Raw genomic sequence first — 27201 nt, 5'->3', positions numbered from 1 at the left:
TATGTGATTATGGCACAGAAGCCATAGAAGAGATGAGGTCATGCTATTCAATAGGAAGGCAGGTTGTCTTGGCTCAGGGACATGGAGGTGAGTCTGTCCCTCTGGACTATTTGGTTCCAGCTCCAAAGTGTGGGCTCAGGAATGTCTAGCATATTCGGATAATTTAGGGGAAATGGCATCATTTGATTTTTTTTCTTCCTGGGACAGAGAACACAGATAAAATGCCATGCTTAAATGATGCCTAGATCTGGGGGTCTTGGGAGTCAGTGACCAACAGAGGTTACTCTCTCGGGGCTAAGACCCTCAGGACAAGTTTGTGGACCCAGGACTTCACGGCCTTGACTCCCAAGATAACCTACTCTGGCATCATCCAGCTCTTTCTAGAAAAAAGTTAAGTGGGAATGTGCCTGAGCAATCCTCTCCTCCAGAAACCTTGGGCTCACCAAACCTAGCATTGCAGGATCCTCAGGCATCTGCTGCTTATTCTAGTTGTATCTGAAAATAGGATTGAAGAGGAATCAGAGGGAAACAATCCTAACTTATGTTCACTTAAAATGTTCTATGAGGGGCACCTGGGTGGTGCTGTCAGTTAAGTGCCTGACTTGGTTTCAGCTCAGGTCGTGATCTCAGGGTCTTGGGATCGAGCCCCATGTTGGACTCCATGCTCAGCACAGAGTCTGCTTGAGATTCTCTCTCCCTCTCCCTCTGCCCCTCCTGCTCATGCTCGCCCTCTCTCTCTCTAAAATAAATAAATGTATCTTTAAAAAAAAAAAAAAGCAAGCAAGGCCTGCAGACAACCCATTGGTGAAAAAGGCGAAGGCAAAATGTCAATATTACCTTCACCAAGATCTGATCTACAGTTGGACAGGTAGTTGGCCCATCAAGATCCATTCAGCAGAATAAAGGAGGAGATGCCGCAGACCCCCCCCCCAACCCCGTGTCACATCTAACCAAGGCTGCCTCCTCAATCGGCCACGGGAAGCAAATGGCAATCCCTGGTATGCCAGCTTCCTCTTCTCAGCTCCACTCCCCAAGGAGGGGCTCCCAGTCCAGCCCTGTAACCAGATCCCCTTCCTACCATTAGGCAAGATCATCAGAACTTCTGCTACAGAAAAACCTAGAAAGCCTTCCTCTGCAGGGGCAGCTGCCGTTGCTGCCGCCTCTGCTCCTCCTGACAGGAGGGGCCCCAGCCTCCCAGACAAAGGAGCCCATTTCCCATATTTCATCTGCAAGTCCATTACGCTGAGCTAAGTGGCTGGGAATAAACACCCATCATTACCCTGCACTAAGCGATGTTTGTTAGTACAGAAGGTGACAGAAATCTATATCGTGCCGAGGCGCTATTAATACTGCATTACATGCACAGGCTCTGGGCTCCCCAACACAGCTGGGAAACCAGCTTCTGCAGCTCCTCTTGCAGCAAAGGCAAGCTCCGTGGCCGACTGGCCCAGAAGAGGAGGAGGAGACAAGCCACTCGCTCACTCCTGCTGAAGGAACCACGGCTTCCAGCGGACGGGGCACAGTCCGTAGACCCAGCGGCTCCAGCTTTGGGTACCTGCGTGGAAGTCCTTGTCTTGTAGGCTGGTAGGTAAGGGGGATACATCAAGCAATTGCACTGGGGAAAGAGAATGAGGCTAGGACCCCCAAACAATGAGGTGTTAGGAAGTGGGGGGGTCCTCCACTCCACTCTAGGGCCCATTGCAGAGTGCCTGTCACTTTGTGAGAAATCAGTGAATGTGTGCTGACTGGCCAGGGAATGAAGGAAAGAAGCGAGTTTGAGGGAACCAACAGAGATGGGTTTAGACCACCTCCTGAGAGCAAGGGGCTAAGAAGAAGACCCCAGAACAGAGCTGCCAGATCAGCCAGGGAGGATGCGTGACAGATCTAGGGAAGCAGCATGATGAGGTGACCAACAAGGAGGGACTGAAAGTTAAATGCACACCTATGGTTCAAAGCATATAAATTCATGTGGAAAATAGAACCACTTCTTGCTAGACATGTGTCCAAAGGCAAGGGAAACAAAGGCAAAAATGAACTATTGGGACTTCATCAAGATAAAAAGCTTTTGCACAGCAAAGGAAACAGTCGACAAAACCAAAAGACAACGACAGAATGGGAGAAGATATTTGCAAATGACATCTCAGATAAAGGGCTAGTATCCAAAATCTATAAAGAACTTATCAAACTCAACATCCAAAGAACAACTAATCCAATCAAGAAATGTGCAGAAGACATGAACAGACATTTCTGCAAAGAAGACTTAAAGATGGCCAACAGACACACGAAAAAAATGCTCAACATCACTCGGCATCAGGGAAATAACAAATCAAAACCACAATGAGATATTACCTCACAATGGTCAGAATGGCTAAAGTTAGCAAGTCAGGAAACAACAGATGTTGGTGAGCATGCGGAGAAAGGGGAACCCTCCTACACTGTTGGTGGGAATGCAAGCTGGTGCAGCCACTCTGGAAAACAGTATGGAGGCTCCTCAAAAAGTTGAAAATAGAACTACCATATGACCCAGCAACTGCACTACTAGGTATTTACCCATAAGATATAAATGTAGGGATCCAAAGGGGCACCTGCACCCCAATGTTTATAGCAGCAATGTCCACAATAGCCAAACTATGGAAAGAGCCCAGATGTCCATCGACAGATGACTGGATAAAGAAGATGTGGTATAGATATACAATGGAATATTACTCAGCCACTAAAAAAAAAAAAAAAAAAAATGAAACGATTTGCAATGACATGGGTGGAACTAGAGGGTATTATGCTAAGCAAAATAAGTCAATCAGAGAAAGACAATTATCATATGATCTCACTCATACGTGAAATTTAAGAAACAAAACAGAGGATCATAAGAGAAGGGAGGGAAAAATAAAATGAGATGAAAGCAGAGAGGGAGATTCTTTGATTAAGAGACTCTTGATTAAGAGACTCTTAATCAAAGGAAACAAACAGGGTGGCTGGAGTGGAGGGGGGTGGGGGATGGGGTCACTGGGTGATGGACATTAGGGAGGGCATGGGATGTAATGAGCATTGGGTATGCTCATACATACAACTGATGAATCATTGAACTCTACCTCTGAAACTAATAATATACTATATGTTAATTAACTGAATTTAAATTAAAAAAATAAACATTTGATCAATAGACCAAAAAACAAACAAACCAAAAGCAGAACCAGTCAGGAGGCCTGGAAGGGTACAGCCAGCGTGACAGTGACCCATGGGGAAAGAGAAGGCATTAGCAAGGCTTCAGGGAAACCAGAACAGAAAGGGAGTCAGTGGCTGGAAAGGTGAAGGCCCCCCACCAGGGGCTGGGGTTGACATCATGGCAAACAGTCCTGTCAGTCTACCGAGGGGCTGGTTTTGCAGCGAACGTGGTTGATGGGCCTCTGACCAGTGACAAGCGAGAAGCAAAGTATGCTCACTATTCATCTGTGTGGATATCTAGTAAGAATTACACAGTCATCGGTTGCTGGTATAGTTTAGAGCACAAGAGAAGGCTTACACATGGCGCGCACGCGCGCACACACACACACACACACACACTCCAGAAAGCCCACTAAGAAGGCAGGTGTGCATTGACAAGCCCGAGGGTTGACTGTGTGCCTCCAAAAGAGATCTGTTGAAGTCTTAATCCCCAGTACCTTAGAATGTGACCTTATTTGGAAAGAGTCATTATATGTGTAATTAGTTAAGTCAAGATGAGGCCATACTGGAGCAGGGGCTCGGGGGCTGGTGTTAAGCCAATAGGCCAGGTGTGCGTAGAAGGCAGCAGCCACGTGCAGTTGGAGGACAGAGGACTGGAGTGGTGTGGTGACAAGGGACACTGGAAATGCCACCAGCAGCTAAATAAGGGTGAGGAAGGGTTCCCCTCCAGGTTTCAGAGGCAGCGTGGCCCCCGCCGACACCTTGCCTTAGACTTCTAGCCTCTTGAACTGCAAGACAATACATTTCTATGGTTTGAAGCCCCCCAGTTTGGGGTACTTTGTCACAGCAGCCCTGAGAAGCTCACGCCATCCTCCAATGGGAGAACAGATAAAGAAACTGCAGGACACCCATACGACAGAGCATTACTCGGTGGTATGAAGCAATAAGCTATCAAGCCACGAAAACACCTGGAAGAAGCTCAGATGCCCATTACGAAGTGAAAGAAGCTGATCGGAAAAGTCCACCTACTGTAGGATTCCAACCATATGACATCTGGGAAAGGCTGGGCTGTAAGAGACTGCAAAAAGACCAGTGGCCACCAAGGGCGGGGGAGGGAAGAGGACCGGCTGGGCCACAGAGGGTCTGTAAGGGCAGTGAGACCGTTCCGTGCGACATTAGGGAGGGCATGTGATGGAGACACCACACTGCTCTTGTGAGAACCGACCACACAACCCCAAGAGCAAGCCCTACTGTGAACCATGGACTTCAGCTGACCGTAATATGTCCTCGGTTCTAACGAAGGCACCACACGGACAGGAGCTGGTGACAGGGGGTGACAGAAGTGGGAGGGCAGGAGTGGCAACTCTCCAAGCTTAAGCTTCAGGGGGCCTCAGTCCTCGATCTGTAGAATGGGAACCGCAGTCTCTTCCTCAGGGAGGGGGTGCAAGGGGCCCTGAATACAAAGATGCATGGTGCCAGCCTCATGCTTGGTCCAGAGGAGGGTGCTGAGGCAGGGCAACAACCTTTCCCTCTGTCCATGCCATCTCTAGAAAGCCCGTGCCATGAAGATACACTCGCCAGGGGTCATCTGACACACAGCGCCGGTTGCTATCTCCTTGGCCCCTAGTCCCATGCTGTATCTTCAATAAGAAATGGAGAATTATGACATGTAAGAGCTACTTCTTGGAATAAATTCAAAGTTAGGTTTGGGACACAGAGCACACATTTTTGAGAAGTGACAGGATGACCTAAGATTGGATTCAAAGTCATTCGAGACTGGTGTGAGGCATTTACTCTAGGCCAGGGGTTCCCGGGAGGCGGGTGGGAAGGTCCCTTTGCCATAGCCTGGGCCTAGGAAGAGGTTGGAAATGAGCCAGATGCTGAACGATGAATAGGGTGTGGAAAGGAAGAAAGGGGTGTGGGGGCCAAGCCAGGAGGGGAGATGGGCCTTTCAAGCAGGAATTACACAAAAGCAGCAGTGGGTGGCGTGGGATCGGCGTCCTGGAAAGAAGCCACTAGGGGCCGGGGAGCCACCAGCAGAAAGGTGGAGGGTGAAAACACAAGGCTCCGTGAGCGGTCCCCAGGGAGCAGGGGGTGCCGTTTGCGTCTTGGAGATCAGCTGTAGTTGGCAACAAGTCCCTGAGGGTAGGGGCCATGCGGGTCCTGTTCACCATTGTTTCCAAAGCCTAAAGGAAGGCTTCCCACAAACCCTCAATAAATATGTACTGAACAGATGAAAGGGAGAAAAATCAGCTCAGCAAGAGTGGCTCGGATGATAAAGATGAGGACAAAGAGGAGCGTGGTCAAATTTTGCAAAGATCAAGGACAGTGAAGTCAGGGTTCCTGGGGGAGCGGAGAGAGACATGGAGCTGCAGGGCAGGGAAGAGGTTCAGGGGTGAGCGCAAGGCACTCTCTGCAGGGGGAGAGAGGGAGGCAGGGCCAGCCAGGGCGGGGAGAGGTCCCTGTGCACAGGCCCACCAGGAGGGGCAGAGATCAGAGGAGTGGAGAGGTGGGGAGGGCTGGCTCTGAGCAGGCGACAACCAAGACAGAGACAACCTGTGAATAAGGCAGGTGCCCTGACCTGCGGACAGAGGAAGAGAGGGAGGGAGGACACAGGTTAGCTCCCCAGATGGCCTCTTCTCTCTCAACCAAGAGGCAAACGGTCTTTTGAGAATGCGTTTTGGAAAAGGGGATGAACCGAGAACTCCGGGGCCTGAAGCAGAGCCAAAGCGCCTTCCCTTCCGGCTTCTGGGAAAGAGCCAGAGTGTGACTCCTCAGACGGCAGCCGGAGACCCAGCCCCAGCCTATGCATGACTACTGCAGCTGAGGGCTGTCACATGGGTGACCAAGGTAACTAAAGGCCATGTTGCTACAAAAACACCTCCCAACTTCTCCCCACTGACCCCTCTAGACCAGCCCCATGGTGTCTCATTCTATAGGACCTAGCCTCCAAATCGGCTGGGTGACGAGGAGGCCTGGATCCATTTCCTGACATTTTTGAGAACCAGGAAGCTTTCAGTAAACAATGAGGGGGCCTCATTAGGCATCAGATTCCATACATATCCCCGAGTAGGAGCTTTTTCATTCGGGTCTTTCAGAACCCCTGGAAAGGCTGAATACGTTGAGAATAAAGCTGATGCCAAGTGCAGAGTGCATATTGGGAATGCATGCAAGCCTCTGATAAGGGATGGAATGAGGTGATCTCCAAATATCCTTGCAGCCCTGACATGCTATGAAAAATGCTATGGATCAGATGGAAGACAGATAGAGGGAAAGGCGGAGAAAGGAGCAGGGTCCTAATCACTCTGGTCAGAAAGGTCCCAACATTTATGATAAACACATGTTTAAGAAAGCAAAGTGCTTTCGTGCTACATCCATCACAGGGAGACTTGGGGAAATGCTGTCTCAAGCCAGGTAGCACGACGTGCCTGCCATTTCTTCCCAGGCTGCACATTTTTACATGGGATACAGAAGGGAATCAGACGGGAGAGCCCCCGGGGGGGGCCATACTATGAGCACTTCTGCTCCCTGAATCCCCTGTTTCTTGCCATCACCCCAAAGGTGTGACCCCAGCCTTGACTGCAGAGTCACGACCACTCGCCGCTTACTTATCTGCCCCGGTGCATGCGGCTTTAATTATTTATGATAGTGTCTCATCACACTCGGGGATGTGTCTTGGAATCACTTCTCTCAACTGATGAAGCCTTTGTAATCAGAGACCTGCCTGGCTTAGCTGGTAAATCTCACTGAGGGGCGGGGCCGGCGCCACCTTTCCCGGGCCTGGGCGTCAACCAGGGACTCACAGAGGCGGGGTGAGCCAGACCCAGTTACGACGCTCAGTGCACACTGTCTGTGGTTGCCATAGATGTTTTCGGGAAACAATTAGGAGCCATCCCCTGTCTACTGACAGGACAAAACGTCCTGCTTCCCTGGAAAGGACACCTTCCCTAATATTGGAGGGTTCTAACAAGCTGGAGTTAGCTCGTGATGCCCCTCGGATGATGTACTGTTTATTCCCTTATTCTGTCTGGTCTTCATCAATAAACCCACTTCCCCTCCATCTCCACCGACCCCTTCTTGTTCTCACAGACCTACCACCTGGATCCTTCAAAAGTCCACTCCGAATCACAAGCCCAGGGATTAGGAAGGAAGGTTTTTTCTCCACTCGGTTTTGTAGGGCCATAGCTCCTTGGCTGGGGCGGGGATCCTGACATTAAAGGACACTCAGATCCCATGGCTCTCTCCAGGGCTCACACTTATTCTGATGGCCCAGAGGAAACTTCCTTCCCACGTGCAAGATTCACCCCCATTTGACAACCATGGGGAAGCTGGTATCAGGAACTCAGGTGAGCACAGACACAACCCAAAGACTCTACACCAGGAGCTCAGAACTTCCCCTAAAGGGCATATAGTCCATCCTCATTATTCATGGATTCTGGATTTACAAATTCGCCTCCTCACTAAAACTTATGTGTAACCCCCAAACCAACACTCCTGGCGTTTTTGTGGTCATTCATAAACATGAAAGGAGTGGTGAGAAATGGGGGTCACCCGATGGGCACATTCCCACATGATGCTCTGCCTTTTTGTTTCAGTTCTCATAACATAAACCAGTGTCCTTTTCATCATTTATTTGGTACCATTTAATTTTGCATATTTGTGCCTTTTATGGGTGATTTCACTGTTTAAAATGACCCCAAGCTTGGGGCACCTGGGTGGCTCTGTCGTTAAGCGTCTGCCTTTGGCTCAGGTCATGATCCCAGAGTCCTGGGATCGAGCCCCGCATCGGGCTCCCTGCTCAGCAAGAGTCTGCTTTTCCCTCTCCCTCTGCCGCTCCCCTGCTTGTGCTCTCTCTCTTTCTCTCTGTCTCTGTCAAATAAATAAAATCTTTTTTAAAAAAATTTTTTTAAATTAAAATAAAATAAAATGGCCCCTCAAGCATAGTGCTGAAGTGCTCTCTAGCATTCCTATGAGCAAGAAGGCTGTGGTGAGCCTTATGGAGCAAATAGGTGTGTTCGAGAAGATTCGTGTGTTAGATAAACTCTGTTCAGGCCTGAGTCATTGTGCTGCTGACCCTGAGTTTGATGTTAATGAACCAACAATATCTATTAAATAAGGTGTCTTCCAACAGAAGCACACATAAAACAGGTTATGTATTGATTTGTTGATAAAAATGTTATGACCAGACATTCACAGGAGCCTAACCCTCTATGTCCCTTAGGAGCAATGGCTCAGCATCCACTAATTCAGTGTTTGTGGTGACTTTATGGGAACATAACTACTGTGAATAATGAGAATCAACTGTATGTTCAATACAGCAAAGCCTAGGTCTCTGTTCAAATGTCAGCATCGCTATAGAAAGCTCTGCACCCCCAATTCTAGACCAAGCCTGGACCCCATGCTACCATCACAAAAAGGCTTTCCTTCCAGCCACACCCACGTCCGTCCAAGATGAACCTGACCCGAGGCAAGGCCTTCAGCCAGAGCAGAACGTTCTTAGCACTATGTCCCCTGCTATTTTGACCAGGGGGTGTCCGATAAATACTAAGGCCAATTCTGAAGGACACGCAAGGACACCCAAGGTGGGGAGGCACATGACTGTGACTCGAGCCCAGTCCCTCCCACTGTGTCAGTCCTCTTACTAAAAATCAGAGCCAGGAAAACAGAAGCAAAGGTTAGTGCGAGAGCCGAATGCCCGCTCGGCTGTAAGATGGACCAGCGGGAGCAGCAAGAGGCCCGTGAGCTACGGTGTGGCCCGAGTACAGAGCGCTCAGCCAGAGCAAGAGAAAGACCCAGGGGGCTTCTTCCTTGGCTGAAACCCTGGACCAGCAGACAGAAGAAGAGAACCAATGGCAGAAGCCAGGGGACAGGGGAGAGGAACTCACAGCCTCCCAGTATCTCAGTTTTCCTGTTCGTAATATGAGGCCTTCGCCCAGCCCGTCCCTTCCAGCTCTCAGTCTCCAGGGGCCTCTGTACTCTCTCCTGAACTAGCTGACCATTTCTTGAGGGCAGGAGCAGGGAAGGGTGTGGGCTGGGGCTGCTAGGCCTACACAGAAGCTGGGACACCAGCAAAGGGACCACCTGCTGAATGGGAAGTCCAAGCCACAGAGTCTCCGGAAGAGGGGAGAGGCCCTAGCGGAGCCCAGCAGAAATACAAGGAGAGGGACTGGAACCAAGAGCAGGCAAGAAACGAGGAGGAAAGCGGTGCCCTGAATCCTCTGCTCTGAGTGAGACATCTGCAGAGGGAGGTGAGGTGTCCTAGCAGTGGGGCCGTGAGGAGATTCTCAGAAAGTGCGCACTTCGGGGCACTGGAGGGGCAGCTAGGGAGGTGTTTCCATTCAAACGGTACTCACCACCCTTCGTTCCCTTCCCTTCTCCTGGAGGTTTGGGTGGAGGGTCTGGTAAGCTCAGGGGCTATTGTCTGGACAGAGTCAGGTTACATTTCCTAAATGCAGGGCCAGGTCTCTAGAGAAGACCAGCCTTAGCTGTGCTCCCTGCCGTCCTGGGAGCACCTCTCCATGTGGGGCTGGCCTCCTGCATCTGGGCTGCTCCCCACCCTGAGCCCTCTCTGTCCAGGGGGCTCTGCCCCAGTGGAGACCCCTTGCCTAGGCTATTTTTCAAGTTTTGAGATAAACAGGGAGGGTCTCTTAAGAGAGTGGGAGGTTAGCAGGTGGTAGGTCACCTCAGAAGGTTCCAGAACCCCAGCTACGTGGTCTATTGCCATGCCACCCTCCCCCGCCCTGCCCAGAAGGGACAACGCTCTACTCCAGTACTCACACGTGTCTGGCTTGTGGCAGTTGTGTCCCTGACGGAAGTACTGGGGGTTCTCAATGACCGGGATGCGGGTCATGCCGATGACCACCGTGTCCGGCCCGGCATCCAACGATGAGGGCGTGGTGATGCCGTGGTTGATGTGGTGCAGCGGGCTGGCTGAGTCCTCCTCACCACTGATGACAGCCACAGGCCCTGCGCACACCAAGAGAGACACAGGGACATCAGTGAAGTCACACCTGGCCAGCGCCTAGCCCTGCCCACAGATCCTCTCACTGTTTCTGCCACCACAGTTCCAGAAGAGTGAAACCCACTGGATGAGTATTCCCTGAATGCTCTGGAGTCTGCATTCAAAGAACCACCCCTTCGTTCTTCTTGAGAGAGAGAAACGTCCACCCCATCACACCATGGAAACAGCTGCAAAAGAGTGTATCAAAATGACTCTGCCATGAATTATCTTCACTTCCCCCAAATCCAAATTAGTTCAAAATAATGCAAATTTTAAATGAGTTCTTTCTTATGTAGCAACAACAGGATAAAAAAAAAATGTACATATAGCAGTCATTTGCACCTTGTCCCTCCTCCCTTCAGAAGCTTTAGAAACTATCAATGGTGGGTCCCACCCCAGTTTCTGATTCAGTTGGTCTGGGGATGCACCTGGGCGTCAGGATTTAAAGTACGCCCGTGTGAGTCCCATGCACAGCCAGGATCTAGAACCTCTAATTAGGGCCTTGGGGTGCCTTAATCAGCCTTTCCAGAGTGGCCCTCAGATTCCTATAGGAATGTATCCAGCTTTCGCTGGACTCAGCTGTGGCCTCTCCCAGTCCACAGGGAGCTAAGCCCAGAACCTGAGCCAGCCTTCAAAGTGACACGAATTCGGCTGCATCACTGTTAGCCTTCCTGCAACTGGGTCAGCTGCCCACTCTCAAAAGATCCACACTGCCCCAGTGACCCCAAGGAACATCGTTCGCGTCTTCACCAACCCCAACTCCAATTTACAAACACAAGCTGACAAAGTCACAGTCTGGGCAGAGCAAGGATTCTGTCTGGTGGGGCGATTCTCCCAAACATACAAATAAAACCGACGTCAAGGGCATCAGCCGTGACTGTGGCTTCTTACAGCTGGTATTTGAAATGGGTGCTTTGCAAGACACACGGTCCCAAGACAAAGTGCCCTCTGTGATTCGGTTTTGCGGCTCGCACAATACTTCCGCTGTAGAAGTCCATCACACCTACCCAAGTTTATGGGGAGAACACTTCCCATCGAAGAGCAAGGTGAAGCACCAATGAAGCAGAACTAAAAGGAAGACTAGTGAACGCAAACTGAGGACCCTGAATTCCACTCCATGGAATTATTCCAGACAGGCTTATTCCAATCCACGACAAATGCCTGACAGGTTTTGGAGGCCCCGTGGAAAAGGAGCAATGCGTGGCGATAATCACTCGCCCTGCAAACAGAGGCCAGTTCCTGAAAACACCTTGTAAACTCTGAGAAACTTCGTCACGATTCCAATTAAACACTGAAAGCGGGCATGGGTTTTTCTCCTTCCTCTCTCTCCAAATGCCTCTAAAATATAAAGAATTTAAAGAAATATTGGTGAACCAAGAGCAAGAAGAGGGGAGACAAGAGGAAATAAGATATTTCAACGTTTTGGAAGATGAAAAGTGAAATGATGTAAGCTTGCTTACAGAGGGGCTGCAGGGGGAATATTTAGAGAAAGTCAGTTCTGCTGGGTTGCCCAGGACTTGAACGGACAGGGTAACCCAGAAGGCTGGATCGGGGCTCGGGGTTGGAACAAATTACCCAAGCTATGACCTTGGCCCCAGCCCACCAGTCTAGTGGTTTCTTCCTGGAGAAAATTAAGTGGAAAGGCTGAGGGGAAGGGCTTCTTGCTGCTCCTGGAAGACAAAAACCAGGAATACCCATGCCTCTTACTGACCCTACTCCCAGTCTCCTCCGCTGAAGGAGATTCAGAGGATGCTTCTCTACAGAAACTGAACGCCTCAAAAAAAACACCTAGATGTTAGGGTGCCTGGGTGGCTCAGTCGGTTAAGCGTCTGACTGTTGATTTTGGCTCAGGTCATGATCTCAGGGTCATGAGATCAAGCCTTGCATAGGGCTCCACGCTCAGTGGGGAGTCTACTTAAGATACTCTCTCTCCCTCTGCCCTCCCCCTGCTCTCTCTCTCTCTCTCTTATTTAAAGATAAATAAATCTTAAAAAAAAAAAAGTACCTAGATGTTGACATTTGGCGGTCTCTTAATGAAGTCATGCTTAGTCTGTGATCATGCCATAGTGAAGGCTAATAGTTGAAGAGGCCGACCTATGTGCATAAAGTGCTTTCTAGAACTCAATTCCTAAATATGAGAGAACAGTCCAGGATCCTCAGACATTTCAGCAAAGCTTCAACATGAAAGAGAGAGGGCAAGACAAAGAGATAATCAGGGACCTGCAGGAAACAGAGCACTGCAAGGAGCAGAAGACTTTTTTTTTTCTAAATCACGAATATCCTCAGAGAGACAAATGAAGACATCACATTCATAAAAAAAGATATTTAAAATGTGAACAATTCAAGGGTCAGAAAGAGTCCTTGAGAATTATGACCATCAGAATTCAAAAGCCAAAGAGGAGTGGAAGATAAAGCCAAGGAAATTTTTCAGAAAGTCAAACAAAACAGAAAGAGGAAATTTAACAATAAATAGGAAAGAAAAGAGAAGAAAATTAAAGACTCAATCCAGAGATTCAATATCTGACTAGAAGAAAGGTGGCAGGGTAGGGAGAGGGAGAAAGGGAAGGAGAAAGAATAGAAAAGATGGAAGGGAGGATAAAAAATTAGGGAAAAATTTCTCCAAATGGCCTGTCCACTCAGTTTCAAGCATAATTAATACATGCACGTGTGCATCTGCCCACGCACACACGCGCACGCACACATATGCATACACACACATATATCAAGGCACAAAGTTATAAAATGCCAGAACCCTGAGAATAAAGAGAAGATGCTAAGAGCTTGTAGGAGGGAGGGATAGGTCATATTTCAAAAGGAACAGAAATCAGAAAGACAATGCATAACATAACATAACAACCCACTGTGACTATGCTGAGCAATCCCTTCAAATTTTTTTTTAAGATTTATTTATTTATTTGAGAGAGAAACAGAGAGCAGGGGGAGAGCAGAGGGAGAGAATCTCCAGCAGACTCCCTGCTGAGCAGGAGGTCAACACGAGGCTTGATCCCAGGATCCTGAGATCAAGCCCTGAGCTGAAATAAGATTTGGATGCTCAACTGACTGAGCCACACGGGTGCCCCAATTCCTTCAAATTTTTGATGGACAAATTTTCAGCCTAGAATTCTACCCCTAAAAGTGTATTCACAGGATGGCCTGGGTGGCTCAGTCAGTTAAGGGTCTGCCTTCAGCTCAGGTCATGATCCCAGGGTCCTGGGATTTAGCCCCGTGTCGGGCTCCTTGCTCAACAGGGAGTCTGCTTCTCCCTTTGCCTGCCACTCCTCCTGCTTGTGCTCTCTCTCTCTCTCTCTCTGCCAAATAAATAAAATCTTTAAAAAAATAAATAAAAGTGTATTCACCCATTGCAAGGGCAGAAGACAGGTACTTGCAGGCGTGCAGACACTCACCTCCCCCTTCCTAGGAAGCAGCAGGAGGGGACGCTTTGGCAAAACAAAGGGGCAAACGGGGAAAAGAGGGAATGTAAGATCCAGCTCCAAGCGACAGAAGGCCCCTGCACCCGGGTCTGTTCCCAGCATTATGGGATGTGGGTTGTTATAGCAACATGGCGGCAGGACACAGAATCAGGAGGAGTTTGGAGAAGACAGAAACGATGGGACTTGAGCCTTTTACAAAAGGCTGTTTCTTTGAATCTGTGTCTCAGGGAGTCAATGGACAGTGAGTGGTCCACACAAAGTTCCAAAGCCTGTGATCTAAAACAGTCTGTGCTTTCTCAACATTATTCTAGGATCTGAGAAGACCAGGTAAGAGCCACAGGGAGGAGAAGGGTCCTGCTACAGGCTCCCAAGCCACAGGAAGGGACAGGGTCACCCAGGAAGACTTCACAGAAATAAATGAATAAAGCAGACTTCAAAGCCCTGGGAAAACTAATACTTAGAATGCGGGCAGAGGAAGGGCAGCAGGGAAAGGAACATGAGAAGAAATGGCCAGAAAAGCAGAAGAGAATCAGAAAACGACATTGACTTAGAAGTCAAGAAGGAGAATACCTAGAAGGTCAAGAGCATACTCTATCAAGGCCAAGTAGAATGAAGAATGAAAATAGGCCACTGTATCTGTCAATGAGAAGGTAGCCTTAGTGAGAGCAGGTCCCAGAGAGGACTGGTGGGAGGAAAACATTCAGCTATAGCGTGTTGAGGAGTCAACTGGAGATCTCACCATTGTCGCCATTTTTATTGAGCACTTTCTATGCAACAGGCTCTGTAAATGCAATGTCTTTAACTTTATAATGCCTCTATGAGGTTGGTGCCTTTATTCTCCCCATTTTACAGATGGAAGCACTGAGGCACTGAGCAGTGACCTGCCCAAGGACACACAGCACAAAGTGGGATGCAAAGTGGTGGATGCTCACTGGGCTACAAACCTGGTCTGCCCCAGAGTCTAAGCACATAACAGTGACGCAGCACTGCCTCCCGGAAAGTGCAGACCATGAGGGGGAGAGCATGTGTTCAAAGGGACACTTGGTCAATTCTGGCACATTATCCTCCTCATGAGCAGCTGCTTTAAATTGCAGGTCCCTGAGACCCTTTTTAAAGAGGTTGCTCTTGATCCTCGAGAATAGGGACAAGAGTGAATCACCTCATTAGACTCATGCAGATAGATTACAGATAATTCATCATGAGCTCTGCATCCTAGAGCTGCAGAACGCTTGCATTCAGCTACATCCACATCAAAAAGAGCACAGTGCTGTCAGACTGCTGTCCGGTCCCTGAAGCCCTCCTACTCACCTCCACTCTTCCATGAACCACATCCTTTAAAATAAAAGCCATAAAGAGTGCAGAGACCCCTCACTTCAAAGAACCTATGAGGAGACCCTTGCAGCTCGCTCCTGCCCATCTGCAGGGTCCCCAGCAGGGCTGTGGCCAGCGCTGGGGTGAGACAAGTCCTCTGGGGACAGGGCTGCTCTGGGTATGGCAGGGTATGTGGCCTCTCTGGACCTGGGCGTTCAAAGGCAGTCTCGGGTTCCTCAGTTGTAACAAATGTACCACTGATGATGAGGGAGGCTAGGTATGTGGGGGGAGAGGGGGCGGGGAGATATAAGGGAACTCTGTACCTTCCACCCAATTTTGCTGTGAACCAAAACTGCTCAGTAAAATAAAGTCTAATAAAAAAATATATTTTTAAATAAATGTTAAAAAAGCCAGTCTCCCCACCCAGCATACAACATATTTGCAAACACACCCTGGGGTGACAGTACTGCCCTGGGTTGAGATCCACTGACAGGGGAACCCGCATTCACCCTAGGAACCAATTTATCCTTCTGGCTCCGGCCAGGTCTCAGGTCTCAGGGGAGAACCCACAGACTTGGGGCCCCTGTGAGGAAGAGGCATTTCTTCTCACCTTAATAACCACAGAGAAGAATTTATTAAGCTACAAAGAAGAACGAATAACGTGGGAGACATTTCATCTGTCCGGGAAGCTTCTCTATTTTCCTGAAGCCACCAAGGCCTAAGGCAGGTGGAGTCAAATTTGCTGTCTTCCGACAGTCCCAACACACACACACACACACACGCACACACACACACACTGTCTAGTACCTGTGACGGGCCTCTCTGCTGTCTCTAATCCATTCCTAATCCTAATCCAGGACACATTATTTTGTTATGTAGCACTAATAAACAAAAAGGAAAAGACACAAGCCTTTGCAAGGCTTGCTGGTCAGTTCAAGCTTTTGAGAGAGAACCAGGAGGGAATCTAGGTCGGCTCAGACATCCCCATCACATGATTCTCTTCCCAAATCAGTGCCTTTTTTTTTTCTTTCAGACGTAGAGTGGGTTTTGCTCTTCTAACCATACCATAATTGAACCACTGGATAATTAGAGAAAGCCTGAGGGCCCCAGCAGGTGTCTTGCCCAGCAGAATGGTCCAAACTGTCTTTAAAGAGTCTCTTCTCTTTCCCTCTCTGCTCCTTCAATGCGAAAAAGTAGGGGGCTGAAATGGAATAGCTTAGATTTTCGTAAGCGGTTGATTCCAATGTGGGGTCAGGTGCCCCCAGAAAGCAAAGGTCTCTGATGAAAACGGGAGATGGGACTTCACTGCAGTAGAGTAGGCTCTGACCCACCAGGTGGGCGGAGGCCCCATCACAGGGGATCTGGGGGATGCAAGTTGCCATGAGGTCTGCAAGGACAGGTGTCCTGTGGAAGCCTCTGGTGAGTCAGGGTTCTTGGTGGACAAAGAGAAGTGCATTTGTACACTGCACAAAATGAGTGAGGGAAAAGCAGCCATCTCTCTGGTAGCGCATCAACACATAAACACTGCCCCTTTCACCAGGGGGAACACTTCTTTGGAATTACTTCTCCAATATCCACCAACTCCCCAACTTTCAAAGCATTAACAATTCTCAGAAATTTATCCCCAAGAAAATCCAGCCACTAGTTCAACACAATGGCATTTGCTCAGCCAGTTTATAGACGTGATTCATCTCTAATTTCCAAAGAAATGCCTCAGAGTCCCAAGGATGTAACTATAACAATTATTCTCTTTTCATTTGACCCACAAGATGTACTGTTATTCCCATCTGACCAACTAGGAAACTGATCCTCAAATAAGTTTAATTCATTTTCCAAAAATTGCCTAGGTAGGAGGTAATGGTGCCTATATATGAATCTATGTTTGTCCATCTCCAAAGTTCTTACTCTTCCCACTCAACTACCCGTTTTCTCAATACTATTGCTAACATGAAGTATTTATTTAAAGATGTTATTTATTTGAGAGAGAGAGAGCATGAGTGGGGTGGAGAGGCAGAGGGAGAGGGAGAAGTAGACTTCCCACTGAGCAGGGAGACTCACATGGGGCTCGATCCCAGGACTTGGAGATCATGATATGAGCTGAAGGCAGACACTTAACTGACTGAGCCACCCAGGTGCCCCGACATGAAGTATTTTTTACAAGCAGAACTTGGTATAAATACATGAGGCCATATAAAGAAGTCAGGACATCCGAACCAAGGCATCTAGAAATAGATCACCAAATATTTTCAAGGCAGTACCAAGCCATAAAAGATAACTTTGGGTAGTCAAGGCCAAAGTTATGGCTAAATCGTAAAATCCTGGGGCCAGAATCCATCCATTTCTTCATTCCTTCATTTATCTTTGTACTTCCTTCCAAGGAAGGGGGCAATTTCACCTACCAATTCAGAAAACCCTCTTAGGAACTGTGATTGTTATGACCGCTGTTCACCAAGCATTTCTAGGCATCACTAGGAGGACAGTTTTCTGCACCCCTTCAAGTTACACAGCAGCGCCCCATCATTTTCCTTGGCTAATGAGAAGTGAGCAGAAGCAGTCTGCATCACTTCCACATGGAAGCTTTAAAATCCAGTGTGTGACCTGCTGCATTCTCTTTTCCCTGCCTTGGTAACTGTGGAAGTATGAGGCTGAGCCTCAGGCAACTTCTGCCCCTGAGTGAGGCCGACACAGAGCAGGTGGATCTGTGGCATAAGTGAGAAATACAGTTTGGTCGTTTTAAATCATTGAGATTGACAGGGGTACTGTTTGTTATCACAGAATAACCTAGTTCGTGCTGACTAATACAGCAGTAAAACCATTCCCACAGTGAACAAGGTTACTTTAATGTTTTCCTTCACACCGTTTTCAACAAATCTTTCCAAAATTGTCCTATGCAAAACAAAGGGTGCATCTTTCATCCTCGATGATATAATTCATTTAAAATGTCTCCTCCCTCTCTGTCCCAAAATTGAGCTCTAATCTAATCTAATCTAATCTAGCTCCACATAGAGCCAGACCATGACCTCCACGGTTGAGAGAGACTCTCCCCCCACCCCAGATCGGACTTGGGAAGTAAAAGAAAACAACTATGAACAGGTCTCATGTTTTTAATGTGTCAGAATGAAGCAAACAAGCCAACCTTTGGATTAAGAAAATGATTTTTTAAAAACCTCAACCTTTTCCTACTGATAAAAACCAAATATTGATGAGTCCCTGGTGGGTGAGAGCTTCGCATCAACAAATCTGGGAGCAGGAACTCATAAAATGGAATAAGGTGAAAGCACAACAAACACAATTAAAAATCCAGCCACGCTCAGAGAGGGATTCCATTTACTGTCTCATAAAAAGAGCCTAGTCCTCAGAGGCAAACAAAAGAAAATCAATTTCTTTAATTTTTATTGGCAGATGTGGGACAGAGGCCAAGTGAACATGGGCTGTGCCCAAGAGTATACCTGGGGACAAGTCACCAACTGTCTGTTCCTGGGCCAGCTCCTGGGGTCCCTTCCCCTTTTTTGTCTCCTCCAGCTTCCAGACTGAGGTCGCCATCATGACTCCCCAAGCTTGCGGACCCGCACGCTGCCCAAGATGCCATGCCCTCATTTCTCTGTGCCCCTCCCTGAATCATTTCCCAAAAGATAAGCTCTATTCTCTGGCTTGAATTCCTTCCTGGCCTCTTACGGGAACCAAAGGCACTGTTCATGCCTCATAGCATCCATACTTGGGGGTATCACTTGGTGATTGAAAATGATGCCTCTGATCAAGCAGCCTAAGGACACACATTTAAGGAAAGGGAAGGGAAGGCAGGACTGGCGCTCTGAACATGAGGCTTCCCTTACCTCGGTTAATCATCACGACAACCCTGGGGGTAGATCTTGCCATCCCAGTAATGCAGTTGAGGAGACTGAAGTCCAAGGTTTCATCATTCGCCCAAGGTCACATAGTTAATAAATGGTAGACAGACCCACGTCTATCTGACTTCATAGTTTGGGCTCATTTCATGGTGCCATGCTGCCTGAGCCTCTAGCATCGCTTTTCTGACACTGGGACAAGTTATAATGGATCAAGCACAATCTCCTTCCCACTCCCAATCTTTATTCCCTTGAGACTCATCTGTAGGAAAACTGGCTTCATTTAGGAGTGGAGCTCATGACATTTCGGGAACTTTAGACCCAGAACCTATGCACCAGGTTGTAGCTGGAAGGGGCAAGTCCTACATAGGAGCGCAGAGGCAGAAGAATGGCAGGCAGCAAGGGGCCTGAGAATAAGAAAATATGCATCTGAGAGGGAAGGCGAATGTCATCAGCTTTCTCCAAAGACTCTTTATACATATGGTATTTCAGACATCCCAGGCACAAAGAGGAAGCAAGTAACTGCCTTCCAGTTGCACATGTAAGACAAGTGGAATACATAATACTGGTTCCCATAAAAAGCTTACAGCTCAAGCTCAACATTCCTCAGTTCGTCCTTAGCCACTGTACTGGGGCTAGTCAGCGTCACCCCAAAATGGAGGCACATATTTTCCCCTAAAGAATTATGCATAGCTTTTCCCCCAACCTAGTGGGAACTTCCAGCGAATGAAAGGAGACATCGCAGTTTGTGAGCATGCTGTACTAGGTGCTGCCATGTTGGATCACTGATGTTTCCATACCCTTCACCCACTCACTCACGTCAACTTTTTCACTAACAGAACTGTTCTGCATAATCTGTGCCATCTTATTTCAACACCATGAACAAGAGAATGACAGGCCAAATTCATGGGAGCTAAAGTCCAAAAGCCCCTGATTTTATCTAGTTCACAAGTGGGAAACTCAGTATCTAAAACACCTTTGGTTAACCTGTGGATGAAAAGTCAGGAGAAACTGAGGCCCTGTAGACATGGCTGATGGGGGCTTCCCAGTAAGAAAGGCCTCCCACAGCTGCATGGGCCTCACACACTGCTTTGCACGCAGTAGCTTACCCAGGATAAGAGTACATGTGGAGTGATGCTATAGCATATTGTCACCTGTAGAAAACCCAGCTTCTTTATCCAGAATAACAGCTAAAGCCCGTTGAGCATTTATTGACCACCAGGCACCAGCCTGGGCTTTGTGTCCATATGATCTCATTCAGGGCCCACAGTGGCTCAGTGAGGTGGGTCCCATAACTAGAGTCAGAGCAGTGAGGTAGTCTGCTCAAGGCATGCAGCTAGTGAGTGACAACATCGTGATTCTAGATGGAGCTGTAAGACTCCAGAGTCCATGTTCTTAATCACTCCCCTGCCTGCCTCATGGTACGTAATCACATGGCCTCAAATCGGCAAGGTCTACAATGAAAACACTTCAGAACTACAATGCCCCTAAATCCAAGATGCTGAAATGCCGCCTAAATTTATAGATGGAGAGAAACCATGAAAGGGCAATGACTTCTTCCAGGCCATTCTGAGACTTGTAAACTCATTCCTAAGGCCTGAGAATCCTGCGTTCACACCCAACTCACCCTGGCCCATCACCTTATGCCAAAGAAGATATTTCTCTCGTTATTAGAAAATGTTCACTGGGAAGATATAAGGCCTCCTGGCAGCCTCAAGTAGGGAGGGTAATGAGATCACAGAACCTTGTAGAATGGGAGACCCATGACAGATGTTAACTAGACTTCTTATGGTGATCATTTCACAATGTATACAAATATCCAATCATTATATTGTATACCAGAAACTAACACAATGTTATGTGTCAATTATACTTGAATTAAAAAAAAAAAAGGATGGGAGGATCCCATGATTTTGTGCATTAAAACCCATAATCTAACAGCAATGGATACCCCTCATTTCTGTATGACACAGACAAGGCTATTTCCTCTCCATGAACTCAATCACCACAGCAACCCAATGAGATCCTCAAGATAGGGGCTACACCCTCTTTTCACACATGAGGAAACAGAGACTCAGAGTTGTTAAACTGACCTACCACAGAATCAGGGGAGAGCTGTGACTTGAACCCGGCTCTTCTGACTCTCAATCCAGTGCTCTTTTGAGTTCATATCAAACTTACCTCCTCTAGAAAAGTAAAAGGTGGTTCCCCATCTGGGAGTAAGACCCAAAATGGCATTTCTGAGTCCCTGTAGACATGGCTGATGGGGGCTTCCCAGTAAGAAGCCAGTAAGAAGAGGACACCCCGCCAAATGGATCTCTGTGGAAGGTGTTTGGGGATCTCCGGAGTTTGGCTGTGATTCCCTTACCTAAGATTAGAAGTTGACAAGGGGTGACTTTTAAACCACAGGGCTACCACACATGATAGACCCAGACAAAGGGAAAGTGTGCCTCAGGAAAGGCAGTGCAAGGCCAAAGTCAGCCCCAGGGATGTCCAGAAAAAACTGCCCCACAGAATGCAGATTCTTGCCACCATCCCTGGAAGGGACAACAGGGCTGTCAAGACATGCCCAGGTTTCCCTGCAGTCTCTAGATGAGAAACCAGGGTTCTACGGTGGTACCCGCAGAGTTCGGCAGAGTTCAACATCATCTAAAGGTCCCACACCATGCATGTCCCACCAGAGGCCCTGCCCTTTCAGAGGTGACGGGCTGTTGTAGGTGTGCCTCCCGGCCTTTCTGTGGTCTCTCACCTACTGCTCGCTGGACCAGCGGTTGGCACCTACCTACCATGGCTGACCATCACCAGGTCCAGCTCTCTGTCAAGGCAAGTGTTGCCTCCAACAGGACTGTACATCCAGCTCTCAGAGTCCTGTAACAGTAGCCCTCCACCCTGCATCCATGGCAAGGGTATCTCTGTGGACGAGTCACAGAACGGTCCTATGAAATTTCACGTTGGAACTTAGTTTTGCTATTAGCCTGTGTTATCATTTTCATCAGAAACACCATGTCCTTAGAAAATTATGAGAAAACCATATCTATATTTGACCACTACATTTGAACTTGTCCTATTGTTAGATTGTCCTGGGGTTAACACTGATCGGTCTCCTTGCTCATCCCAATTCAAGCTCCTCAGCTGGTCCTGAAGTTTCTAGATCATAAATCTCTAAGGTCAAGAACTCTATCCTGTGTATCTTTGAAGCTCTTTGAGGCCCTAGTAAAATGCCTTTAATACAGCAGGCAGTCGGAAAATAGGTGCTGTCCACGGGTTATCCCAGGTATCAGTAGGCACTGCCTCCCGAAGTGTATCAGGTTCCTTTCGCTGCTGTAACAAAATACCACAGGCTCAGTGGCTGGAAACAATGGAAATTTAATCTCTGACAGTTCTGAAAGCAAGAAGTCTGAGATCCAGGTGTCAGCATGGCCATGCTCCCTCTGAGACTCTGAGCAGAATGCTTCTTTGCCTCTTCTTAGCTTCTGTTGGTGGTCAGCAGCCCCTGGGCACTCACTGGCTTGTAGATGCATCATGCTTCCTGGTCACATGGCCTTCTTCTCTGTGTGTGTGTGTGTGTGTCTATCTCTGAGTCTCTCATTTTTATAGGGCCACCAGTCAACTTGGATTAAGAGCCCACCCTACTCTAGTATCACATCTTAATGTACGTCATAATCACACCTGCGAAGCCTATTTCCAAATCAGATCACATGCACAGGTATCAAGGGTTAAGACTTCAAGATATCTTTCTGCAGGACACAGTTAAATCCACAACCCAAGTCTCCCACCTGTCTCACTCTCAACCCTAGGATGAGAGCGCATTATAAGAATGATGAAAAAACTGGTTCTGGGATAAACTGGGAATGCACTCTATGGGCATTTAACCTTCCAAGGGCAACTTCCCAACAACTATAGCACTAAGCCCATTCCAGAGTCCTCAAAGGTGACCCTAACATTTTAGTTCCTGATTCAGGCTGCACCTTCCTAATTGGCCTTCCCACACACACGCTCAGCAAACTCAACCTCGTGTGCTGGGCTGTCAGCTAGAGACTAGGGAGAGAGAAGACACATCCCCGGTCATGAAGGTCCCCAGGTCTACAGGTAGGACACACAATAAACCAAGAGAGATGACACATGTGGCAAGGAGCATGTTACAGGTGCACCCGGGGCAGTACAACAGCACAAGGGAGACACTGAGCCAGGGCAGAAGAGAGAGAGGAAGGCAGCCCGAGAAGGAACCCCGCCCAGGAAACACTCTAGGTCCATCACCTTTCATCCCTGCAAACAGTCCTTGCCCCACCCCAGAGGACCCACCTTCCCTCCTGCCCCATGACACTATCTCTGCTTATGTGGTGGCCATCACCTCCAAGACACCTTGAACCTTGGCCACTGCCTCTTCTCCCCACACACCTGGGCTGCAGTTGGGCAAGGCCCTCAGCAGCCCCTATTAATCTCTTGGCTCACTCATCCCCTTCACAGACAAGCCGTAAAAGTGATATAAGCATTTCATTTGAACAGAGCTACAGCAGGAACAGAGGAGGGGGCAGAGGGTCGACTGATTTCCAGCACGTGAAAGTATAAATACAATACCAAAATCAATCAAAATAACACCGTATCAACTCTGTGATCTCTTCCCTTGTATGGCACGTTTTATAGACTGTAGTACCTGTTCCTGTTTGCACACCTGCCCCAGCCCGGGGCAGGGGCTCCACTGGCCAGGCCAGCACTCAGACAGCTATGCTCTCTGAGAAGTCGCTTGAGTCACAGAGGGCAAAGCAATGACATCACAGGCACGTGTCCACCAGGCCATCACACACATGTTGGAGATCCCATGTGTGTTCACACAGATGTGCTCCTGAGCAAGAATACACGTGAACTCACACATGAAGCAATACCAGTTTGTTGTTCATTGAGCAGGTGTGTAAGGAGACTCACTGGTCTGCATTTCTCTATAATTTCACTCCTCCATATCACCAGACAAACTCTTTACCATGGGTAATATATATAAAATACTTAAGTGTAATACATTGAGGATATTAAATCCTCAAGCCAAATGTCCCACCAAGGGATAGTGAGGTAGATGGAGATGAGGGAGATGCTAGAAGTAGTAGCAGTGAGTTAGTCGTTTATTTCCCTGAAGATGGACACATGGGCTAGATTGGTACAAAGGGAAAAAAAATCCCAAGACTTAACCACCTAATCTCAAAACGCATATTCTTCTTCATCTTTGTGACTTCCTGCAATCACTCTTCAGGTATTATTCTTGTACTGACTTCCAGATCAGGTAACATTATTAAACCTACCAATTCATAAAACTTCTCGTTTTCATCATCAAAACCCAATTTCCTCGGGAATCCATTAACAACCTAAAGGAGATTCAGGTAAGGAATTGAAACTTGTCAAACTATCTCATTGTTCAGTTCACATATGTTTAGTTTATAATTATTAAAAGGAGGGTGACCAAACATCCTGATTTTCCTAGGGCAGTCCTGTGTACACTTGTTGTGTATGATTTTTCATAGTGCCCACTATGCTTTGGATGAAAAAACAACAGAATCACTCTAATGAATGGTAACTTAGGTCTCCTGGGTATGGAAGTGGAGGGGTGGAGAAAAGGTAGAATCAATTGCCCTTTTGGACTCCAGACACCAGGGGGCAATACCACAAGTAGGCAGCAAACCACTCTAGCCAACATGCTTCCATAAATAAATACCACTTGATGATGATGATGATTTTCCATTCCCTCCTCTCTCTCTCCTCCCTTCTCCCTCCTCCCTTCCTCAGGGTACAGGTCAATCAATCTTAGGCCATCTTGATCACTTGATGATGATGATGATTTTCCATTCCCTCCTCTCTCTCTCCTCCCTTCTACCTCCCCCTTCCTCAGGGTACAGGTCAATCAATCTTAGGCCATCTTGATCTACTTGGAAAGCTTAACTGCCATGAAGCTAAACCACTTGTCCTCTGGCTCCAATCTCTTAGAGAAATTAGTGCCAATAGAAGTGTCAGTATCAATTTCATAATGTTATTGGATGAAGGCAAGGCTGGGCCAAGTCCCATATACCTGACGGGCTATCAAAGTGATGAGGATTATGGGTAAGGAGACAGACAGCTCTGACAGGAAAGGCAATGACTCAAGATCAATTAGACTGACAAGACTATCTTTAAGCCATATCACTTAATGCTGACACGGGTACGTTTCCCACAGAGACTTGGAATACTGGAGGCAGAGCGTTCCTGGTGTCTCCAGGGGTAACTAGAGAGCCTGGAGGCCAGCAAAGCAGCCCTTCACCCTACACCTCTCCCGAGAGACTTGGAACAAAGGGTTCGAAAGAAAATGAGGATTTTGCTCTCATGATGGGAAGACTAACTATCTGGCCCCCCGTTTTCCTTCTTTTTCTTTTTTTTTTATTTTTTCTGCCTTCTAAAGAAAATGTCAAGATAAAATGTAGGCTTCGTATTTAAATTTAACTCCTTTGCAGAGTCGAGGGAAGGCTTGGGATTATTAAAATGGAAATCAAGATCTTGTAAAAGGCAAACCATCCTAGCAGGAAAAGAGATTTGTCATGGAAGGCAAGAGCAACAGATGGATGCCACAAGGGTCCTGAATTCTAATCCAGATTCTTACACCAGCATTGCTGTGAATACAACGGTGTGCGATGGGGAAGCAGTCACGTTGTTTCTTTGAGGCTTCAAATGCCTCACATAAGGTCAACCATAACCTCCTGCTACACCGCAGCACCGTGAGGAAATGAAATGCTGACAGCCACCAAGGGCAACAGAGGGATCGGAGGATTTTTTTCAGACCTGGCAAGGTATGCAGAAACTGTCTTGTTTTGTTTTATTTTCCCTGTGCTTGACAGAAGATGCACAGAAGCAGCTCTGGAGCTGAGGATGATGGCATGGGGGCACCAAAGAGACAAGAGAGAAGAGCCGGTCCGACTCCTGCTAAGTGCACCCCATGCAAGGATGTGCGACTCCCACTACTTCCATAGTAAGCCCAGGCTACTGTAAATTGTCTAGGTTCACAGCTTATTTCCCCTCGTTCTCATGAGTTTATGTTCCCAGGGCAGCAGGCGTAATTCCAAGCTGTGAGGTTACAGCTACTTAAGCAGGTTTGCTTTATTATTTTTTAATTGCTTAACAATATTGTTTGTTAGCATTCTATTAAAAACCCCACAGTGTTTCATAATGGAATTTTAAATTCACCCTAGTTTAACGTGTCCATTTCAGAATATGTGTGTGTTTACGGGGTGAGCCAACACCAGTATTCATCAGCTGATCTTGACATTGACCTCAGCAGTTAGGCAAAGCGAAATGATCGACGGGAAAGATCCGTAGGTAGCAAGCCTTAGCTGGATAATGTCAATCCCAGCCAAGGAGCTGCTGTCAGTATTATTTGGAACTGCTGACTTCCCAAACGCACTCAGAACATTGGCCTAATATGCAAATGTGTGAATCAGGGGATTCCTCCCAAGATGCCTTTAAATAGCAAGCCCTTTAAAGGCACAGTAGTACAGATGAGGGTATTTTAAGATCATTAACCAACTGAAGGAGAAGTTGGGACAGAGAAACTCAAAGTGTTAGAAGTCCCCTATAATCAAAGATAGTTCAGAATTAATGATTAAACATCTCTGGAACTGATGGAGAAAATTCTAGGAAAGCATTAGACAGTAAAGAAGTTTGTTAGATACACACATAGCATTGTTCTCCTCGTGCTCCTAGACCCACTTTATACTCAACAATTTGGAAACGTATCTATTGGGAAAGCTTGTTGTAAACTTTTTTCACATAATGGTATCTCTGTTGAAGGCAGGAGGTCTTCATTCTATCAATTTACTCCAGAATTTAAAAAAAAAAAAATCCAGTTAAGCATTATGAGTGTAAACAAGATAACTTCCAAAGAGAAGTAAAGGAAGTGTTATGTAATAATATCAGGGTCTTTGTTCATTGTCGTTCTTTATTGTTGGTGGGAATTCTAACATATGTGGGTGAACAACTTTCACAGTGGAGGGGACTCATGGGTCCTAAACAAGAGGCTTCTCCAAGTCACCATATTGTAATCCTTTTTTAAAAAAGATTTTATTTATTTATTTGAGAGAGTGAGCAAGAGAGAGAGAGAGAACATGAGTGGGGGTTAGGGAAGAGAGGAGGGGAGAAACAGACTGAGCAAGGAGCCCAATGCTCAGTTCAATCCCAGGACCCAATCCCAGGAACCCCAGACTCAATCATGACCTGAGCCGAAGGCAGACGCTTAACTGACTGAGCCACCCAGATGCCCCACCATATTTTAATCCTTAAGCTAATAAGTGGCATTTATTTTAAAAATGGTTGACTTCTCTTTTTTTCAAGATTTTATTTATTTGAGAGAGAGAGTGAAAGAGAGAGAGAGCATGAGATGGGGGAGGGTCAGAGGGAGAAGCAGACTCCCCGCTGAGCGGGGAGCCTGACCCAGGGCTCGATC

The 27201-nt window shown here is 47.5% G+C and overlaps 1 protein-coding gene across 6 annotated transcripts in view; it reads right to left on the bottom strand.

Annotated features, from left to right (window-relative positions):
• Positions 1 to 27201, bottom strand: part of NTRK3 (neurotrophic receptor tyrosine kinase 3) — a 379660-nt gene that overhangs the window by 138155 nt on the left and 214304 nt on the right. For all 6 annotated transcript variants that reach the window (XR_004297851.1, XM_032391894.1, XM_032391890.1 and 3 more), the window contains exon 13: positions 9940 to 10128. Coding sequence is in view for 5 of the 6 variants with exons in the window: in XM_032391894.1 (XP_032247785.1) it covers positions 9940 to 10128 (189 nt within the window). In the remaining variant the exon portion in view is untranslated. The remainder of the gene's footprint in view (positions 1 to 9939; positions 10129 to 27201) is intronic.

This window comes from Phoca vitulina, unplaced genomic scaffold, assembly GCF_004348235.1.
Source record: "Phoca vitulina isolate PV1807 unplaced genomic scaffold, GSC_HSeal_1.0 scaffold65, whole genome shotgun sequence".
Taxonomy (NCBI): domain Eukaryota; kingdom Metazoa; phylum Chordata; class Mammalia; order Carnivora; family Phocidae; genus Phoca; species Phoca vitulina.
This window is presented reverse-complemented; position numbering and strand designations above follow the sequence as displayed.